The 21,235-nt window shown below is 45.9% G+C and overlaps 1 protein-coding gene across 1 annotated transcript; it reads left to right on the top strand.

Moving 5' to 3' along the window:
* Positions 1-168: 168 nt before the first annotated feature.
* LOC115133535 (segment polarity protein dishevelled homolog DVL-2-like) lies at positions 169-20,895 on the top strand. Its single transcript, XM_029666820.2, is given in 15 exon segments — positions 169-654; positions 10,992-11,061; positions 12,350-12,476; positions 12,479-12,515; positions 13,122-13,231; positions 13,948-14,168; positions 14,288-14,357; positions 14,808-14,947; positions 15,075-15,151; positions 15,270-15,337; positions 16,007-16,138; positions 17,795-17,926; positions 18,363-18,539; positions 18,765-18,998; positions 19,167-20,895. Coding segments are annotated over 15 exon segments (2,304 nt in total). The 5' UTR covers positions 169-493; the 3' UTR covers positions 19,715-20,895.
* The last annotated feature ends 340 nt before the right edge of the window (positions 20,896-21,235 follow it).

Here is a 21,235-nt window from a genome sequence, read left to right as displayed (position 1 = left end):
CATAACGGTTTTCATCATGAAGATGAATTATGTTGTGGAATAAAATTCCTGGAATATTTCTACAGACCATTGGATACAGACAGACGGTGGCACGTTGAGCGAAAACGTAAAGGGAGCATACCTGACGTCATACGCCGCGTTGGCTTGTAATAGTCGAGAGAAAAGTTTTAGACCCCCCCTTATGTTTTTGTTGGGGGAGAAATTGTGGGTAGCGGATCTTGTGAATGTAGCGTGTGCGTGGTTTTTAACCCCTTCGCCGTTAGGGAATTATATATTTGCCTTTGGGGGATATAAACTAAGGCGATATGTTCGTGATATAAGTAGATGTTAAACTTTTTTATTAGTTCTGGCCAGGGCAAACTCACTGCTGGCTAGTGTTGTAAGAGCACTTCTCCTCACCCCCTTCTCCCGTTAGCATAGCTAGTGTTAGCTAACTAGCTATCTTTCTCTTCCATAGTTTGTGTGGTACAGCTGAAAAAAAGTTGCTGCTGAAATGGCGGAAACCAAAATAATATACCACATCGACGAGGAGGAGACTCCGTATTTGGTGAAGATTCAGATTCCTGCCGAAAATATCACTTTGTTGGATTTTAAACAGGTCTTGAACAAGCCCAACTACAAATTCTTCTTTAAGTCTATGGACCAGGACTTCGGGTAAGTGAGAGCCAGTGATGCATGATTGTGCGGTGTCGTGTTGTGGGTTTCAGGCAAATTATGATAATAAAGAAAACCAACCCGAGTCCAGTAGTTGATTAGATACATTGTTGCAAAGTCTATTTATCTTTGACAATACTCCCAAAGACACAAAGGGTGAACTGTTGCTACACTTTATTAACGTTAGTTACAATAGTTAAGTTAACTGGATCAACTTGCACGATCCAATGTTGCAAATGAAAGGTGTCATTCAGTAACTGTTTACAGATTTAAATGCGAATATGGATAAAACTGCATTAAAAACATGCGCATTTTCCCACCAGATATGTTTTTATCAAATTGACCTGTTGCAGCAGATTAAAGGATGTGCGTGATGACATTGTGCACATAAAAATTCAATGGTGTGCAATTCGGGGCGTTCCTGCCCCATCCCCTCGAGCATCCAAATAGTTACTTCATGAACACTCCCCCAAGTACCCCATTGGTCCCCCCCCCCCCGGTTCAAAAGGGAAATAAAACTATCTGGCGTTTTTTGTGCTCGTCCCCGGAGTATGCCTTGCTAGCCAGCTGCTCGCTGCCGAACCCCTGCCCTTACTGTTGTTAACAGAACTGCGGGAAAACAGTGCCTGCCAGGTGGTGGCTAAGGACACGTTGTCACCCCGCCTTCCGCTAGCACAGCTGGTGAGAGGTTGGGGGATACACCGTGTGCTAGCTATCTTGTTAATTAGCGACACCGTGTGCTAGTTAGCTAGCACGCAGTGTCACTCGCATGCTGTGCACTGGAAAAAACCGAGGGCGGAGGGCTGCGGCGACACTGTGTGTTAGCTAACGAGCACACAGTGTCGCCTCCCGCCTGTTGTGTACTGGACTAGTTGGCTAAGCTAGCACACAATGGCCTTCGCTCCCGCCTGCCGAACACCTGCCCTCGGCATCGTTGACAGAAATGCAGGAACGAAGGACACTGTTTACCGGTGTACGGCTAGCCAGCAGCTGTTGTCGGCCCCACCCCTTCTATGGGGTTTATTGGTGGCTGGCATCCAACGTTATTGTGCATTAACACCACCTACTGTACTGGAACTCCCCCGCATCATAAAAATGGTTCAATAGAAGTATAAATAGGTGTTCCTGCAGATGCTGGAATGCCCACATGCAGGAACGCACTGAATTGCAGGTCGCAATTGCACTTTTCTCAATGTCCCATGTAACAAATAAAAAGAAATACACATTAAATGGGTTTCCATTGCATTTTCAACTCTACTGATGGTTTTCTCAAACATTTCAAAATTACACATGGCTAGCAGATGTTAATGCAAGTGTAGTGAAATGCTTGTGCTTCTAGTTCTGACAGTGCAGCAATATCTAACAAGTAATCTAACAAATCCATAACTACTACCTAATACACACAAATCTAAATGGATGGAATAAGAATATGTACATGTAAAAATATATGGATGAGCGATGACCAAGCGGCATGAGCAAAATGCAATAGCTGGTATAAAATAGTGTATATACATATGAGATGAGTAGTTTAAGATATGTAAACATAATTGAAGTTGCATTATTTAAAGTGAACAATGATTCAAGTCTGTATATAGGCAGAATGTGTTAGTGATGGCTGTTTAACAGTCTGATGGCCTTGAGAGCTGTTTTTCAGTCTCTCAGTCCCAGCATTGATGCACCTGTACTGACCTCACCTGGATGGTAGCGGGGTGAACAGGTAGTGGCTCGGGTGGTTGTTGTCATTGATGATCTTTTTGGCCTTCCTGTGACATCGGGTGCTGTAGGTGTCCTGGAGGGCAGGTAGTTTGCCCCTGTGATGCGTTGTGCAGACCACACCAACCTCTGGAGAGCCCTGCGATTGAGGGGGCGGTGCAGTTGCTGTACCAGGCGGCGATAGAGCCCGACAAGTTGCTCTCAATTGTGCATCTGTAAAAGTTTTAGTGTTTTAGGTGACGAGCCATATTTCTGCAGCCTCCTGAGGTTGAAGAGGCATTGTTGCGCCTTCTTCACCCCTTCTTCACCACACTGTCTGTGTAGGTGGACCATTTCAGTTTATCCGTGATGTGTACGCCAAGGAACATAAAACGTTCTCCTTTCTCCACTGCTGTCCCGTTGATAGGGGGGTTCTCCCTCTGCTGTTTCCTGAAGTCAACGATCATCTCCTTCGTTTTGTTGATGTTGAGTGAGAGGTTGTTTTCTGACACCACACTCAGTGCCCTCACCTCCTCCCTGTAGGCTGTCTCGTTGTTGTTGGTAATCAAGCCCACTACTGTTGTCATCTGCAATCTTGATTATTGAGCTGGAGGCGTGCATGGCCACGCAGTCATGGGTGAACAGGGAGTACAGGAGGGGGCTTAGCACGCACCCTTATGGGGCCCCAGTGTTGAGGATCAGTGAAGTGGAGATGTTGTTTCCTACCCTCACCACCTGGGGGTGGCCCGTCAGATAGTCCAGGACTCAATTGCACAAGGTGGGTTTGAGACTCAGGGCCTTAAGCTTAATGATGAGCTTGGAGGGTACTATCGTGTTGAATGCTGAGCTGTACTCAATGAACAGCATTCTTACATGGGTATTCCTCTTGTCGAGATGGGATAGGGCAGTGTGATGGCGATTGCATCGTCTGTGGAACTGTTGGGGTGGTATGCAAACTGAAGTGGGTCTAGGGTGGAAGGTAAGCTGGAGGTGATATGATCCTTGACTATTCTCTCAAAGCACTTCATGATAACAGAAGTGAGTGCTACGGGGCGATAGTCATTTAGTTCAGTTACCTTTGTCTTTTTGGGTACAGGAACAATTGTGGCCATCTTGAAGCATGTAGGGACAGCAGACTGGGATAGGGAGCGATTGAATATGTACGTAAACACACCAGCCAGCTGGTCTGCGCATGCGCTGAGGATGCGGCTAGGGATGCCGTCTGGGGACAGCAGCCCTGCGAGGGTTGACACTTTTAAATGTCTTACTCACGTCGGCCATGGAGAAGGAGAGGGGGGGCCCGCAGTCCTTGGTAGCGGGCCGTGTCGGTGGCATTGTATTATCCTTAAAGCAGGCAAAGAAGGTGTTTAGTTTGTCTGGAAGCAAGACGTCGGTGTCCGTGACTTGGCTGGTTTTCTTTTTGTAGTCCGTAATTGCATGTGGACCCTGCCACATACATCTCGTGTCTGAGCCATTGAATTGCGACTTCACTTTGTCCCTATAATGATATTTCGCTTGTTTGATTGCTTTACGGAGGGAATAAGTACACTGTTTATTTTCGGCCATATTCCCAGTCATCTTTCCATGGTTAAATGCGATGATTTGCGCTTTCACGTTTGTGCGAATACCGCCATCTATCCAAGATTTCTGGTTAGGGTAGGTTTTAATAGTCACAAAGGGTACAACATCTCCAATGCACTTCCTTATAAACTCACTCACCGAATCAGCTTATAAATCAATGTTATTCTCTGAGGCTGCCCGGAACATTTCCCAGTCTGAGTGATCAAAACAATCTTGAAGAGTGGATTCCGATTTGTCAGACTAGCATTGAATGATTCTTGTCACGGGTACATCCTGTTTGAGTTTCTGCCTATAGGACGGTAGTAGCGAAATTAAGTCGTGGTCGGATTTGCCAAAGGGAGAGCATCAAGGAAGTTAGAGCAGCAGTGGTCCAGTGTATTTCCCATGTGAATGCTACAAAAAATGTGCTGATAGAATTTAGGCAGCCTTGTTCTCAAATTTGCTTTGTTAAAATCCCCAGCTACAATAAATGCATCCTCAGGATATATGGTTTCCAGTTTATATAAAGTCCAGTGAAGTTCCTTGAGGGCTGTTGTGGTATACGCTTGAGGGGGGATATACGCGGCTGTGACGATAACCGATGAGAATTCTCTTGGGAGATAATATGGTCTGCATTTGGTTGTATGGAATTCTAGGTCAGGTGAACAAAAGGGCCTTAGTTCCTGTATGTTGTTATGATTACACCACGAGTCATTAATCATGAAGCCTTCACCCTCGCCCTTCTTCCCAGAGAGATGTTTATTTCTGTCAGCGCAATGCATGAAGAAACCCTGTAGCTGTACCGACTCTGACAACATATCCCGAGAGAGCCATGTTTCCATGAAACAGAGAACATTACAATCTCTGATGTCTCTCTGGAGGGCAACATATGCCCTAATTGTCTACCTTGTTGTCTAGAGACTGGACATTGGCGAGTAATATACTCGGAAACGGTGGGTGGTGTGCATGCCTTCGAAGTCTGACCGGGAGGCTGCTCCGTCTAACTCTTCTGCAGCAACGTTGTTTTGGTCGGCCTTTTTGATTAGATCTAATGTCCTGGTTGGTGATCCGAACAAAGGATCCGCTTCCTTTATGACATGTTTGTGTTATATAGCGAGTGTGCCCACTCTAGTATTGGCACATGCGCTCTAGCCAACAGCTCGCAGATATACAGTGCAGGCATAGCTTACAAGAGATTATTATGGACAAAAGAGAAAGATTGTTTTGATTTGTCAAACGGCATTTGATCATGTCACCAGAATAAGACCCTCAACATTTATTAGAAAGGAGCATCAAGTTCATCAACTTACACTTTCAACACCCTGTGAAGTTCATCATAACTTATTTAATCTGTAGCCTAATAAACAGCATGCTTTCCCTACAAGTCTTAGTGGGTGGACCGCACATTATTGCGTGACTCCCAAATGGACTTCGATATGATGGTTATTATTACATGTGCATAAAAGGGTTTACAGCGACATTTTATCGCGTAAATAATTTTCCAGACCCAAAAATGATTCCACTTTGTCTAGTGTATTTTGTTTTGTCGACATTTGGAAAGTTGACTTAAAAATGTTCTGTTTCCTTCAGGTCTGTTGTATTTTTTTTATCCGACATGTACTTTACTCACACCAAAAGGTTGGATGGAAACCTGGTTAGTGGTTAGTAACCAGGTTTCCATCCAACCTTTTGGTGTGAGTAAAGAAGTACATGTTGGATTAAAAAAATACCACAACAGACCTGATGGAAACAGAACATTTGTCTGTAAACTATATATACGCTAGACAAGGTGGGATCTTTTTGTGTCTGTAAAATGTAATTATGGGAGAAATGTAGGTGGAAATGCTTTTATATGCATATATGGATGTAATAACCATATCGAAGTAAAATTGGAGTAACATGTTGTGTAGTCCTCCCACTACGACTTGGATAAAGCATGCCTTTAATTTCACATGGTGTCCCTTTCCAATAATTATCGAGGGGCTTATTCTGGTGGCATATTATTATTGATGTTGGGCAAATATTGTTGCTATTCTGTCCATAATAATCTCATGCAGGCTATACCTGCACTATATGCGAGCTGTTAGCTAGAGTTCACATGCCAAAACCAGAGTTGGCAAATTTGCTACTTAACGCAACATTTTTCTGTGCCAAAACCATCAGTAGAGTTGAAAATGCGATGGAAACCCGTTTTACTTACTATTTTTTATTCGGTACATGGGATAACACATTTTATGTGTACTACGTATGCACACACAGACTTATCCGCAACAAGTGCATTTGATGGAAACGCATCTCTGGTGGGAAAATGTGCATATTTTATTTATGTAGATTTTAGAATATTCGCGTGAAAATCTGTTGCCAATTAGTTACAAAATTGGCTAGTGGGAGAAAATAAGTGTCATGAGAAGGGGGAAACGCTTGAGTTGATTTAATGCAGTGGTTCTTAACCTGGGTTCGATCGAACCCCAGGGGTTCGGTGAGTCAGTCTCGGGTTCGGCGGAGGTCAAGACAAACATCCGACTCATATGATTCGTGATGACACGCCCCGCTTGGCCATAATTGGCTGCAGGTGATCACGCTACATCGCTTGGCCTATCTGTGCTGCAGGGAATTTGGTGCGCTCAGTAGTCGACTTGTGACTGTCGTGATGGTACGTCTTGTGATTTCTTACTTAATATTTTAATCCCTTCATACTTACTATGTCGAGCAAAAAAAGAAAGTGGTCGGACGAATATGTACAATATGGATTCACATGTATAACGGAACGTGATGGGAGTCAGCGTCCTAACAGCATGATTTGCATTGCCAAGTTGAGCAATTCTAGTCTAGCACCGGCAAAACTAAGAGAATACTTTTAAGCTGCATGGAGATAGAAAATACAAGAACACCACCAGATTCGATGAAAAGGCTACTCTGCCTGTTCTCGGCTTTGTACCCATCAACAAACCGATCCTCACAGCATCGTACGAAGTTGCTTACCTGATCGCAAAGCAGGGCAAACCACACACCATTGGTGAAACACTCATAAAACCAGCTGTGTTGATGATAGCGAATATCATGCTGGGAAAAGAGGCTGAAGTTAAGTTATCCCAAATTCCTCTTTCAAATGACACCATCAGCGACAGAATAGAGGACATGAGCAAAGACATCTTGGCTCAAGTAGTTGCTGATCTGATTTCAAGCCCGGCAAAATTCAGCCTTTAACTCGACGAGGCCACAGACGTTTTCAATCTAAGCCAGCTTGCTGTATTCGTGCACTATGTGAAAGACGGTGTGATAAAGGAAGATTTTTTTTTTGTAAGCCTTACAACAACAACTAAGGCAGCCGATGTGAAGAAACTTGTGGATGACTTCTTCAAAGACAACAATCTTTCGTGGGATATGGTTTCTGCAGTTTGTTCGGACGGAGCTCCAGTCATGCTGGGAAGAAAGTCTGGTTTTGGTGCGCTAGTGAAAGCCGATGCACCACACATCATTGTTACACATTGTATTCTGCACAGGCATGCGTTGGCAACAAAAACCTTGCTTCCAAAACTGGCAGAAGTATTACAAATTGTAGTGGAATGCGTGAACTATGTGCGAACTAGTGCTCGGAGGCACCGCATCTTCAGTGAGCTGTGTAAAGAAATGGGCTCTGAATTCGATGTACTTCTGTACCATTCTAACGTTTGGTGGTTAACCCGGGGACAGGTGCTGAATCGTGTTTTTGCCGTGCGTGTGGAATTAGCCCTGTTTTTGCAAGAGCACCAACATTGTCATGCAGATTGCGTCAACAATTCTGAGTTCATTCTCATTTTAGCGTACATGGCCGATATCTTCGCAGCTCTCAATCATCTCAATCAAAAGATGCAGGGTGGTGGTGTCAACATCATCGAAGCGGAGGAAAACCTGACGGCTTTTCAAAAAAAGCTACCGTTATGGAAACTACGAACAGAGAACGATAACTTCGCAAACTTTCCCCTGCTGGACGACTGTGTAAGTAAGATCGAAGATGTATCTGGAATCGGGGACATTTCTGTACCCGTGGAACTGAAGCAAGCAATTGCCACGCACTTAGATGCGCTTGCAAAGTCTCTCGACGGATACTTCCCTACAAGAGAGTCTGTTTCGAGGATGCTGGACATAAAAGCGAAGAAAAGGAACAGGCTTTGTTGCGAAAATGACATGAGTGGCACTTGCCAAGGTGAAGCCGCACATTTCTGAACTGGTCTCTGAAAGGAAACAGCAGAAGTCACACTGATTTGCATTAAATATTCATTATTTTGTTTTTGTGTGAAAATCATGTTTTGATGATTTTGTTCTTTGAACACAGTGATGTTCATTTTGTGCACCAGTAAATATATACATATGTTTTGAATTTGAAAAAAATAATATTTTATTTTTCCAATTAAGAACGGTTCGGTACCTCCAAGGTTAAGAACCACTGATCTAATGTTTGGAATAGGGATTTGTGATTTTATCTTTAGACAGTTAATGCAACATGGTGACACATTTGGTTGGCCTGTTAGGCTATTATAATAGTATTTAATTGAATTCAATAAGCACAATGTCCCATAACGTTACCCAATTTTGTGTATGACTGTCACCTATCAAATAGGTAGGGGATGTGGGGGGTCAATGACTGCACAAAGAAAGCCAAACCATCTCTATCCATCACACCCCTCCTGATCTCTCATAGCTAAGACCAGGCAAACATACTAGTGTCCAAATATGGGTCAAAGCATAACGTCCGGCATAAATACTGTCTTTACATTGGACACCACAATGAAGAAAAACCCTTCTCTCACCCTGGCTGTTCTCATCACTAATTCCCATCTCTCTCTCTCTCTCTCTGTGAGCTTGTGAAATCCTCAGCTTTTCTTCCCTTTTGGGAACTGGGCCAAGTTATTGTCTCCCCTAACACCCTAGCCTGGCTGGCTGCAACCCCTGTATACCTCCCTTTCTCCTCTCTCTCCTTCTTTTCTCCCATTTAAATCCTCTAGACTGAAAGAGCTGTCTGCTCTCGCAATTAATCTTTCTTTGGTGGCTGCCTGTCAGTTGTGCATTTCCCTAGGTTGAATGGAATGCATGTTTGTGGTGGAGTTTGACTGATGAGACCTAGGGCTTCTGTTAAACTCATTACTTGCAGTTAAACTGCTGAAGTTTTGTAAAGTTAGTCAAACGTACTTTGATGTCTCTCTCGGATGTTACTGAACGCGAAACCAAGACACCATGTTATGTTATTAAAACGGGCAGTAGAACAATCAAATGCTCCTGCTTCATTAGTGGGGCTCCGGCACAGCGGTCTAAGGCACTGCATCTCAGTGACGTTACTACAGACCCTGATTTGATTCCAGGCTGTATTACAACCGGATGTGATTGGGTGTCCCATAGGGTGGCGCACAATTGGTCCAGCGTCATTAGGGTTCGGCCGGGGTTGGCCCTCATTGTAAATAAGAATTTATTAACTGACTTGCCTAGTTAAATAAAGGTTAAATCCATTTTTAAAAATGTGAGTTGTAGTCAAGCCGTTGGAAGTGTCTGACTCCTGGGTTCGTTAGACCTAAGCCTACTTCTACCACAACCGCAACATTTTGAAACATCTCAAGAGAGTCAGTTACAAGTAGGCTACATTTAAACCCAGCTCAAAGGAGTCAGCTGCCCAATCAAAACAGAGCTCATCAGCCTGAGGCCTCAGTAAAGTAACTAAAGCATTGGTGTGTGTGTGTTTGCCTGTTCTGTTTGTGTTTTGTTTCCTGGAGTGCGAGCCAGCTGTCAGACAGGCTATGTGTGGCAGTCAGAGCAGAGCTGAGCAGTGTGGAACAGAGCAGACCAGATCAGGGACCAGGGGTTGGACAGAGGCCATTTGCTTGGTGTCTGGCCGTGGCAGAATCAACAGGAAGAGAGTGGGGTGGGGAGCAGGGGGAGAGGGGTCGGGGTAGTGGAAGTGAATGGTGGTTTTGGGTGTGCTGTGCGAGAGATTAGTAGATGGGAGAGCAAAACGTGTGTTTGCTTGGGATGTGCGAGGAAAAGAAGTAACGGCTAGAAAGGAGGTGCTGGGCAAGAATGTCCGGTTTTAGGATTCCAGGGGGATTCTGAATTTCCAAGATGTGTTTGTGTTTGAGACATTTTCGAGTGAGTTGGTGAAATAGTTTGTGGTGAGGTCATTTTGTTTGGAATGGTGAGGTATGCAGACTATTACCCTGTTAGGGATAGAATGTTGCATCTGTCCCTTTCTGGATGCAATCTGAGTCTGTTCTCTTAGCAAGAAAGAACAGGATAGACCGAGGGCAAGAGAAAGAGGGCAACTGAAAGGATTGAAAGAGACTGAGAGCGAGAGATGAGAAAGAGGGCACGATAGGGGGTAAAGACGGGTTCTCACATTCACCCACTCTAGCACTGTCACACAAGGCCCGCCTCCAGCCTGTGACATGCCTCCCCGGTGCCCACAACAATCTGTCCCTGTGCTGCTTACACTCAAAACAACAGCTGCTCACACTCACCCACAAAACCAACCCTCAACAGCTGCTTACAAAACCTCAGAGTGGGGCAGAGCTGACCATACTACACCCCCCCCCCCCCCCCCCACACACACACACACACACACGTACACACAAAATGGTGCATGTGTACACACACACACACACTGGCCAACCAAACCCCACACACAAAACATCAGGCGTTGAGGCAAATAAAGATGAAAAAGCTTAGCTGTAAGTCTTTAGGCAGTCAGTTAAACGTTTCCTCTACACAGTACTCATGTCAAGCTCAGGTCCTAAGTACTGCAGTAATAACATAGTGGCTCAGACAGACACGTAATTACACAGCAGACTCTGTCTCACTGACGTTGCTTAAGTGGATGCAGAGGAAAAGAAGAGGGGTGGAAAGTCTCAAGAAACAATGGCTGGTCCGTGAGAGTTTCAGATGTAGTTGTAGGGAGTGTGTATCTATCTCCGTTGTGGTTCGGGAAGTACGCTGAGTCATTGGGAAACGAACGCAGCGGTGTCCTCATGTTGCTCTTTACGTCGGTCTCTGCGTACAGTATGTGTTTTGTCTCTGTGTTTTCATTTAGCCTCATCTTTTTTTTTCTTTTTTTTTTTAAGGGTGGTGAAGGAAGAGATCTCAGACGACAGTTCCAAGCTCCCCTGCTTCAACGGACGAGTGGTGTCATGGGTAAGGGCAAACTGGTAGAGGTAGACGGTCCACAGCTTTCTTGGACCAGCGAAAGGGCAGCAGTAGAAGGAAGACAGAGGGGGAATTCCTGAATCGCTCCAAACTATTTTTCCAGGACCGAATTGTAAAAGTCAAGTTCCCAAGTCGGAACAATACTGCTGAGTTGGACCTAGCAGTTCAAATGTATCATAAACTGCTCAAAGTGAGCTTTGAACCTGAGCCAGAGATGTAGGCTACAGACTCTGGCATACTCAGTCTGAGTTTCAGAGTTTAAAACGATCTCCACATTGGCGTCAAGTTCCAAGACCATTACATGATCTTCTAAGAATGCCAATTAGAACGTTATTGTCATGGAACGTTTGGTGCCAACATGGCGGCCATTTCTCTACCGACCTCTGTGGCTACGACCCTGCTTTAACTACTAAAAGGGCACTGACAAAAACCCACTATCATGAACACCTTGGTCTGTGAATGTAACTACGTCCTCAAATGTCCTCACTTATGATCATATTACCTACCCTAAAGAACATGCAGGATATGAGTCCGGCAGACAAAACATTGTGACTTGTCCCGGTTGGGAGGAAAACATCTGCCAAGTGCATATGAAGGAGAAGAAAGGAGAGAGAGCGGGATTGAAAGGGTTGGACAAAGAGAGGAGGCCATAGGGACTGACACAAGATAGGATGGAGGGTCCCAGAGGGATGACTGCTCTATAGTCAAACAGCCATTTAGAAGAACGAGGGAAGGAAGAGAGCTTAAAGAAAAGAAAGGGGGAAAAGTGTTCTGTGGCACTGTCTGACACCTTTAGAGGGGATATTCAATCAAAACTGCAAACTGGTTTTCAGGGGAAGGTTCAGGACAGAACTGTATCCATGAAACTAGAACACATTTGAATGGATGCTTTGTTCAGTCTCCTTTGTCATAGAGAAATTGAAATGTATAGAAACCCAGAATCTTTGTTGAAAGACAGTTTGTTGGCTTTTTAGCCCCTCTCCAGGCACACTGGTCTGTGTAGGAGTATGTTGGGTCTGTAGGGAGTAGGTAATTGGATGCCTTGCGCAAGGTCAGGGATTGGCAACTGGCGGCCCGTTGAAGGCCCTTTGAGTAAAAAACAAAGTTAACAACCTAAAAAATTGACTGACAACAAAAACTAAAATAATAATTCCTCTTCTTCCACCTGTTTTATTTTATTTTGTAAATGTTTATATCATCCCCTTTCAACTCCTTTTCCCCTCTTTCCCTCCTCTGTCCACCCCTTCCAAATCTCTGTCCCTCCCGCTCTCCTCAGTTGGTTTCATCAGACACGCCAGGAGCAGCAGAGCCAGTACCACCAGTCCTTCCTCCACCCCCAGCAGAAGTCCGGCCCCCGCCCCCGCCCTCACCCCCTCCTCCTCTCCCACCCCCACCTGTCGAGAGGACCGGGGCATCGGTGACTCCAGACCCCCATCGTTCCAGTATGAGCACACATCCTCTCCCACAGTCCCAAATAATCAGTGTGCTACTCTAATGTATCTCGTACTGTATCTAACGTATCCTATGACAGAATACCTCAGTCACTCCAGCTATCATGTTACCTACTGTTAAATACAACGGCCCATTTGAACATGATCTGTGCCTGTGCCGCCTATTGACAGTAAGCACCTGGTCTGGGAACAGGTTCTAGTTACTGTTTGTCTAGGTTATAATACACTGCAAACCTGGGTTCAGATAGTATTTAAAATCATTAGTTGCAATATATAGAGTTTTCCTTGTGCAATGGGACCAGTGGAATGCCCCCAAAAGTACAAACCCGCCCATCTAGCACTCAAGCCAGACTAAAGTAATCGCTCAAAGTTCTTGAAAATTAAGATTTCAAATACTATTTGAACCCAGTTGTGACATACAGTACCTCTACTAGGCTTAATCCATTGCTTCCTATTCATACACATTGTCCTCACAGGTCGTAATGCGATCTGTGTTGTGGCCTATATTATTAGATATTAGGTGTGCGCTGCTATTTGTGATTTATTAATAATGTATGTTCCAGAGCTTTCCCTACTTTAACCCTCTCCCCTATGCAGTCCCAATGCAGCAGGCAGTGTGGAGAACCTGGATGACCAGACAGAAACGGAGTCTGTGGTGTCCTTCAGGAGAGAGAGACCCAGACACAGGGAGGCCATGGAGCAACATGGTGAGCACTCTGCACCGCCTGCTCTTTGTCACATGATGGTTTCCACTAGATAGAACAGCCACAAAGTCAAAATGGCTAATAGAACAGCCACAAAGTCAAAATGGCTAATAGAACAGCCACAAAGTCAAAATGGCTAATAGAACAGCCACAAAGTCAAAATGGCTAATAGAACAGCCACAAAGTCAAAATGGCTAATAGAACAGCCACAAAGTCAAAATGGCTAATAGAACAGCCACAAAGTCAAAATGGCTAATAGAACAGCCACAAAGTCAAAGTGGCTAAAATATATAAATTCCTGAAAACAAGCTTGTTATTTTTGGTCCTAATTTAAGTTTAGGCATAATGTTAGCAGTGTGGTTAAGGTTCAAAATCTCATTTAAAAAAAATATACAATTTTTAAATATGCAGGGTTTAGGACTTTGAGGCTGTGGTAACTATTGACGAACCATGATGGAACGGCACTGGGTCATGTTCAGTAGGGCACTGTAATGGAACATTTTACAATGGAAAATGACAAAGAGCGTTTCTTATTGGGCAATGTCAGGCTTCCCGTTTCAAAATGTTTTGTGTACTGAACGCAACCCTTGTTCTAGTGGTAATAGCAATTGACATTGATAACATGAATAAACATGAAATCCATAGTTAACCCTCTTATCTCTCTTCCTCTTCTCCCCCTGCTCTCCTATCTGTCGCTCTCTTGATCTCTGGTGCGTCAGGGCCTAGGATGAACGGCCAGAGCCGCATGGAGCGCCACCTAGCGGGCTATGAGAGCGCTACCACGGTGATGAGCAGCGAGCTGGACACCACCAGTTTCTGTGACTCTGAGGATGACGACACCATGAGCCGGTTCAGCAGCTCCACAGAGCAGAGCACGGCGTCTAGGCTGCTCAAACGCCACCGCAGGCGCAAGAAACAGCGCCCGCCCAGGCTAGAAAGGGTAATGACTTCTTCCTCCCTCTCTACCTCCCTATCTTAAGTTTGCGACATAAACCGTTTAAGTCAGAAATGTCCCATTCTGCGTTGGAATTGATTGCGTTTTCCCTGTTCTTGTCCCAGGCGTCGTCGTTCAGCAGCGTGACGGACTCCACCATGTCTCTAAACATCATCACCGTCACGCTCAACATGGGTCAGTAACGTTTCGCCGTCTGTTCCCCGACACCACTCCCCTTCTCATGTCTTCCACCCATCTCTCTGACCCTCTCTTTGACTGTCAAGCTTTTTCACTCGTTATTTTAGACCACCTAACCAGTACTATGCGTGTCCATTTTTGGAAAAACCTCCGGGTGAAACCTGCCTGGTCTTTGCAATAGCTCACGTTCTGTGAAGTGAAACGGAACTGAAGCGCCCAGTCTGCTTTACCAGGCTATAGACATCCTCCCCTCCACATTTCTGCCCTGTGACCTGAACTCCATGTCTCACTACCACTTCCTCCCCTCTCTCCTCCTGTCACATCTCTATCCTTCTCTCTCTTTTTTTTTCACCAACTCTTACCACCACCTCTGAGGTTCTTTATCTCAGGGAACTTTCTTCCTAAAAGTTTGAGATGAAATAACCGATATCCTCTTCCCTCCCACAGAGAAGTATAACTTCCTAGGCATCAGCATCGTGGGCCAGAGTAACGAGAGAGGGGATGGGGGCATCTATATCGGTTCCATCATGAAGGGAGGGGCGGTGGCTGCCGACGGACGCATCGAACCCGGGGACATGCTGCTTCAGGTGTGTGTGTGACTGACCGGGGTAACTAGATAGCCATATATATATATGGCTAACTGGTAATTGATTACATGAGGTATTTGTTCTCGAGTTGGACCGTTCATATCTACGGACTCTCTTTCTTCTCAAGGTGAACGACATCAACTTTGAGAACATGAGCAACGACGACGCGGTGCGCGTGCTGAGGGAGATCGTGCACAAACCGGGGTGCGTTTCAGACCTAAGGACATCAGTGCATTTACACGGTCCAGCCCTTTTGCCTGCGCTCAATGGGGAAATGCCAGTTGACACGCGATGATGACCTGTCCTTCTGTCTCTCCCTCAGGCCCATCATCCTGACAGTGGCTAAGTGCTGGGACCCGTCACCTCAGGGCTACTTCACCCTCCCCCGCAGTGAGTAGCAGCCTGCACGCCTCATCTCTACCACAGAGTTGTACAGCTACTCTGTCTCTATGATCTTTGACACTGAGTGTACATAACATTAGGATCACCTTCCTAATATTGAGTTGCACACCTTTTTGCCCTCGGAACATTCTACATTTCTCGGGGCGTGGACTCCGCAAGGTGTCGAAAGCGTTCCACAGGGATGCTGGCTCATGTTGACTCCAATGCTTCCCACAGTTGTCAAGTTGGCTGGATGTCCTTTGGGTGATTGACCATTCTTGATGCACACATGAGACTGTTGAGCATGAAAAACCCAGCAGAGTTGCAGTTCTGACACACTCAAACCGGTGCGCCTGGCACTTAAATATTTTCTTGTCCCATCACCCTCTGAATGGTGCACATACACAATCCATGTCGCAATTGTCTCCAGGCTTAAAATTCCTTCTTTAACCTGTTTCATCCCCTTAATCTACACTGATTGAGGATGATTTAACAAGTGACATCAATAAGGGATCTTAGCTTTCACCTGGTCAGTCTGTCATGGAAAGAGCAGCTGTCCTAATCTTTTGTACACTGTGTATAGTGGGGCCATCAATACTTTATCCTATGAAATGCCAAAGAAATGACATTTTTGAGATCTCGTGTACCCCCCCCCCCCCCCCCCCTCTCTCGCTGTAGATGAGCCGATCCGGCCCATAGACCCAGCAGCATGGGTGAGCCATTCGGTAGCCCTGGCGGGGGCCTACCCTCCCTACACCGGCAGCTCTGCTCTCAGCACCATCACCACCACCTCTGTCACTGAGACAGAACGTGAGTACCGCACGCTCTTTCTTTTTTTCTCTCTCTCTTTGGCTACTCTACATATTACCGCGCTCTTTTCAACTTTCTCACTCTTTTAAACATTTACCTTCTCGCTCTTTCTCTCTCCACTTGACTGACCCCCAGTCTACTCTCTCTTACTTTGTTTTCCTCTCTGTTTCTCTCATTTCTGCCCTCCTCCCTCTCTCTGCTATCTTTTATTTTTATTGTGGTCTATCCATTCCTTTGTCGCGTGCCAGGCGTTTTATACCCGACCTTGGCACAGGAAGCACCGGCCACATCTGTCTTTCTCTTCTAGTCTACAGCTTTTTTATGTGGTCAATGATGGCTGTCTACCTCCCTCCGTTTTTACCCTTCCTTTTCTAAACTCAGCAGAAAAAGAAACGTCCTCTCACTGTCAACTGCGTTTATTTTCAGCAAACTTAACGTGTAAATATTTGTATGAACATAAGATTCAACAACTAACAGAATTTGAATAATGTTCCCCTGAACAAAGGGGGGGATTCAAAGGTAAGTCGGTATCCGGTGTGGACACCAGCTGCATTAAGTACGGCAGTGCATCTCCTCCTCATGGACTGCACCAGATTTGCCAGTTCTTGCTGTGAGATGTTACCCCACTCTTCCACCAACATATCTGGAGGGAATGGCCCTAGCCCTCAGCCCTCTGATTCAACAGGTCCCAGATGCTGTGACACACCGCCCCAGACCATGACGGACCCTCCACCTCCAAATCGATCCCACTCCAGAGTACAGGCCTAGGTGTAACGCTCATTCCTGCGACGATAAACGTGAATCCGACCATCACCCCTGGTGAGACAAAACCGCGACTGGTCAGTGAAGAGCACTTTTTGTCAGTCCTGTCTGGTCCAGCGGCGGTGGGTTTGAGCCCATAGACGATATTGTTGCCAATGACGTCTGGTGTGGATCTGCCTTACAACAGGCCTACAAGCCCGCAGTCCAGCCTCTCTCAGCCTATTGCGGACAGTCTGAGCACTGATGGAGGGATTGTGCGTTCCTGGTGTAACTCGGGAAGTTGTTGTTGCCATCCTGTACCTGTCCCGCAGGTGTGATGTTTCTGATGTACCGATCCTGTGCTTGTGTTGTTACACGTGGTCTGCCACTGTGAGGACGATAAGCTACATCTCACATTGGAATGTATTGCTCTGGCCACATCTCCAGTCCTCATGCCTCCTTGCAGCATGCAAGGCACGTTCACGCAGCTGAGCAGGCATCTGACATTTGGTGTTTTTCAGAGTCAGTAGAAAGGCCTCTTTAGTGTTCTAAGTTTTCATAACTCTGACCGTTGCTTACCGTCTATAAGCTGTTAGTGTCTTAACGACCATTCCACAGGTGCATGTTCATTAATTGGTTCATTGAGCAAGCATGAGAAACAGTGTTTAAACCCTTTACAATAGTCTGTGAAGTTATTTGGATTTTTATGAATTATCTTTGAAAGACATGGTCCTGAAAAATTGACGTTTCTTTTTTTTTTGCTGAGTTTATATCTCTCTCTCCTCAAACCTACCCCCTTTCTCTCCTTTTATTTCTCCATCTATCTTCCTCATTTTTTTTATTATTTATATCTCCCCCTCTCTTTTTCTCCCTTTCTCCTTTTCTGTATCTCTTACTCCTTCTCTATCTTTCCAGGTTTTGATGACTTCAACCTGTCCCTGCACTCTGACATGGCGTCGGTGGCTAAGGCCATGGCCTCCCCAGAGTCTGGCCTGGAGGTCAGAGACAGGATGTGGCTCAAGATCACCATCCCCAATGCCTTCCTGGGTGAGTTAGAGCATGGGGCCATAGTCAGGCCTCTGTATCAAGATAAAAAAGAAACATTTAAAGGGATCAAACTAATGACACTCTTTCCTCATCCTCTCTCTATGTCTGTCTCTCTCTCTCTCTCATGTCTCTCTCTGTCTCTCTCTCGTGTGTCTGTCTCTCTCTCGTGTGTCTGTCTCTCTCTCGTGTGTCTGTCTCTCTCTCGTGTGTCTGTCTCTCTCTCTCGTGTGTCTGTCTCTCTCTCTCGTGTGTCTGTCTCTCTCTCTCGTGTGTCTGTCTCTCTCTCTCGTGTGTCTGTCTCTCTCTCTCGTGTGTCTGTCTCTCTCTCTCGTGTGTCTGTCTCTCTCTCTCGTGTGTCTGTCTCTCTCTCTCGTGTCTCTCTCTCTTGCGTGTGTGTGTCTCTCTCTCGTGTGTGTGTGTGTGTGTCTATCTCCAGGTTCTGATGTGGTGGAGTGGCTGTACCACCACATCGAGGGCTTCCAGGACCGCCGCGAGGCCAGGAAGTACGCCAGCAACCTGCTGAAGGCCGGCTTCATCCGCCACACGGTCAACAAGATCACCTTCTCAGAACAGTGTTACTACATCTTCGGAGACTTCAGCGACTGCGAGAACTGTGAGTACCAGGGGGGCACTTATGCTGAAGAAAAATCATTTTGATTGCTTGGATTTTTTTATTTGAATGCATTTATTTGTTGAAAGGTTAATGCCTATATCTTCTTAATAGCTGTAAGAGCTTATTCAAACCCTTTGCCCAAATGAGTTCTTCAACCAGTTAAAGTTGAACTCTCTCTCTCCTTGCCTCCTCCCTCATTACTTCTCCCCTCCCCGTCCCCCCCAGACATGGCCAACCTGTCCCTGATTGACAACGACGGCTCCAGCGGGGCCTCCGACCAGGACACCCTGGCCCCCTTGCCCCTCCCGGGGGCCACGCCTTGGCCCCTGCTACACTCCTTCCCTTCCTTCCAGTACCCCCACCCCCACCCCTACTCCAGCCAGCCCCCACCCTACCACGAGCTGTCCAGCTACAGCTTCGCTCCAGGCAGCACGGGCACAGCCAGTCAGCACAGTGAAGGTAAGACCAAGGGGAAGATAGGGAAGGAGGGAAAGCTGTCCGGGGAGGGTGTCACATCGGTGGCCAATGTCCAAATTGTGACTGCATTATGGAAACTAAAGAAATAACCATAAATGTGTGAGAGCTGGCAGTTGTAATCCGTTCTAACCCCTGTGTTTGTCCCCCTAGGGAGCCGGAGCAGTGGGTCAACGCGGAGCGAGGGGGGTGAGAGGCGACGAGGCAGTAAGGGGGGTCAAGGCAGTACGGCGGGAGGAGGTGAAAAGTCCCCCTCTGGAGGAGGGGAAGGGGGGGACTCTCGCTCGGGCAGCGGCAGCGAATCAGAGTACTCAGTCCGCAGCAGCCTGAGGCGGGGCCACGGCTCGGCCACGCCTAGCGAGCACAGCCACTCCTCACAGCGCTCGCATCATCATCACCGCATGCCACCGCCCCCCCACATGTCGCCCTATCCCCCGGGGATGCCCATGCCCTACAACCCTATGATGGTGATGATGGTGCCCCAGCACCCACACCCACACATGGGACACCCCCACCAGTACCCCCAGCAGCACCCCTCGGTCCCCATGCACCCGGGCATAGGCCCCTCTGTCCCTGGAGGACCACCCGGGGCCCCCCCAACCCGTGACCTGGGCTCTGTTCCCCCTGAGCTGACGGCCTCGCGCCAGTCCTTCCACCTAGCCATGGGCAACCCCAGCGAGTTCTTTGTGGATGTCATGTAGTCTGATGACGTGCGTGTGAAGTGAGTGACTGTTGATGTGAGGTTTAGGAGTTTCACTCTTTGGGGACTGAATATTCTAGTCTATGCTGGTAATTAACTTGTGGTCTGACTAGGACCTAGTAGATTGGTGTCACTCATTTCATGTCTGGTAAGAACAGGGTTCAACAGTGAGTCAGAGGAATTTTGGCACAGTATCGTAAAAGACATGAAATGCATCATGTCTGGTTTCCCTTTTCTGAATATACTGGCATACATCTTGACTTGCAACTCCGAAACATGCTGCTGGACTCTCCATGTCAGAAAAGCAACTCTTCTCGTTTTATTTAAAACGTGTGTGTGTATTGGTTTAGTTCTGCTTCTGAAATCACCGATTTCAAAATCAAATTCTATTGGTCACATACACATATTCAGCATTTGTGATTGCGGTTGAAGTGAAACGCTTGTGTTCCTATCTCCAACATTTAGTTAATAGCGTTTGGCTGACTGGGTGGGTGTGAGTAACTGTAGTGGTGGTTCATTAAAACGACTGGAGTAACGGACTGGCCAAATGAGCTGTCGCCAAGTGTACTGAGAGGACTCAGACAGTAGAGGGCGCCACTTCCTCTTTTATAGGTGAAATTGATCATGTTGTGTTGATAATGGCATTTGGGGCTGTATCACGTGACTCATAAGTGCCTTATTTTCAGCCATTAGCCTCCTAAAAGACATGTATGAAATGTATTATGTCTCATCAAGCCCATTTTTTTTCATGAACTTGTGTGCCAACTAGTTTTTATTGTATTATTTTTGCCTTTGTATATATCTATAATAACGTCCATGTAAATGCAATAGTATAGAATAGTGAACTTGTGAAGCTATAGGTCAAACAATGACAGACAATCTTCTGTCTGGCAATCAGAGGATAAAGACCTCAAATGACAAGAATGGGTACCATGTACTGTAACCATGTCTAGGACTATGTGGCATAAGAAATGGTACTTCAGGCTGACGAAGGCACACCAAAAACTGTACTTTTGGGATTGAATCATGAGTTTTCTCTTCAAATAACTGTGATTTCCCCCTCATCCTCTTGCCTCATATTTTGTATGTTAATGACACGCGTTAGCATCCATTTTGTACGAAGGAATATATAGAAGATGACAACGATGATGTATAACCGAACCATAAAGGTGCTAAATGAAGTATAGCAGTGTCACCTTGGTGTCCTTCTTGTTTCATTTCATTATTGTCACTTTTTGTTTCTGTATTTTAGAATAAATGTGTAATAGACTGAAAATGAAAGACTTTTTTTCTTTTACAATATCTTGTGAATGTAAATGGATTTTAGAGAAATATTAATGTCCACCAACTTTCCAGAACAGTAGATGGCGCTATGATATGCATTTTCTTTGAAGAAGTTTTCTTTTCTTGACTCTTCCCACTTTGAAATAAGGAAACCAGATTTTCTTGTGCTGCCGAAGTCCGGGGTTTATTCATTAGTCAGAATTTCCGACAGGGTAGGCAGGGTAGCCTAGTGGTTAGA

The sequence above is a fragment of the Oncorhynchus nerka genome, linkage group LG8 (genome assembly GCF_034236695.1).
Source record: "Oncorhynchus nerka isolate Pitt River linkage group LG8, Oner_Uvic_2.0, whole genome shotgun sequence".
NCBI classification, from domain to species: Eukaryota; Metazoa; Chordata; class Actinopteri; order Salmoniformes; family Salmonidae; genus Oncorhynchus; species Oncorhynchus nerka.
The sequence above is the reverse complement of the archived record's forward strand: the minus strand, read 5'-3'. Positions and strand labels throughout refer to the sequence as shown.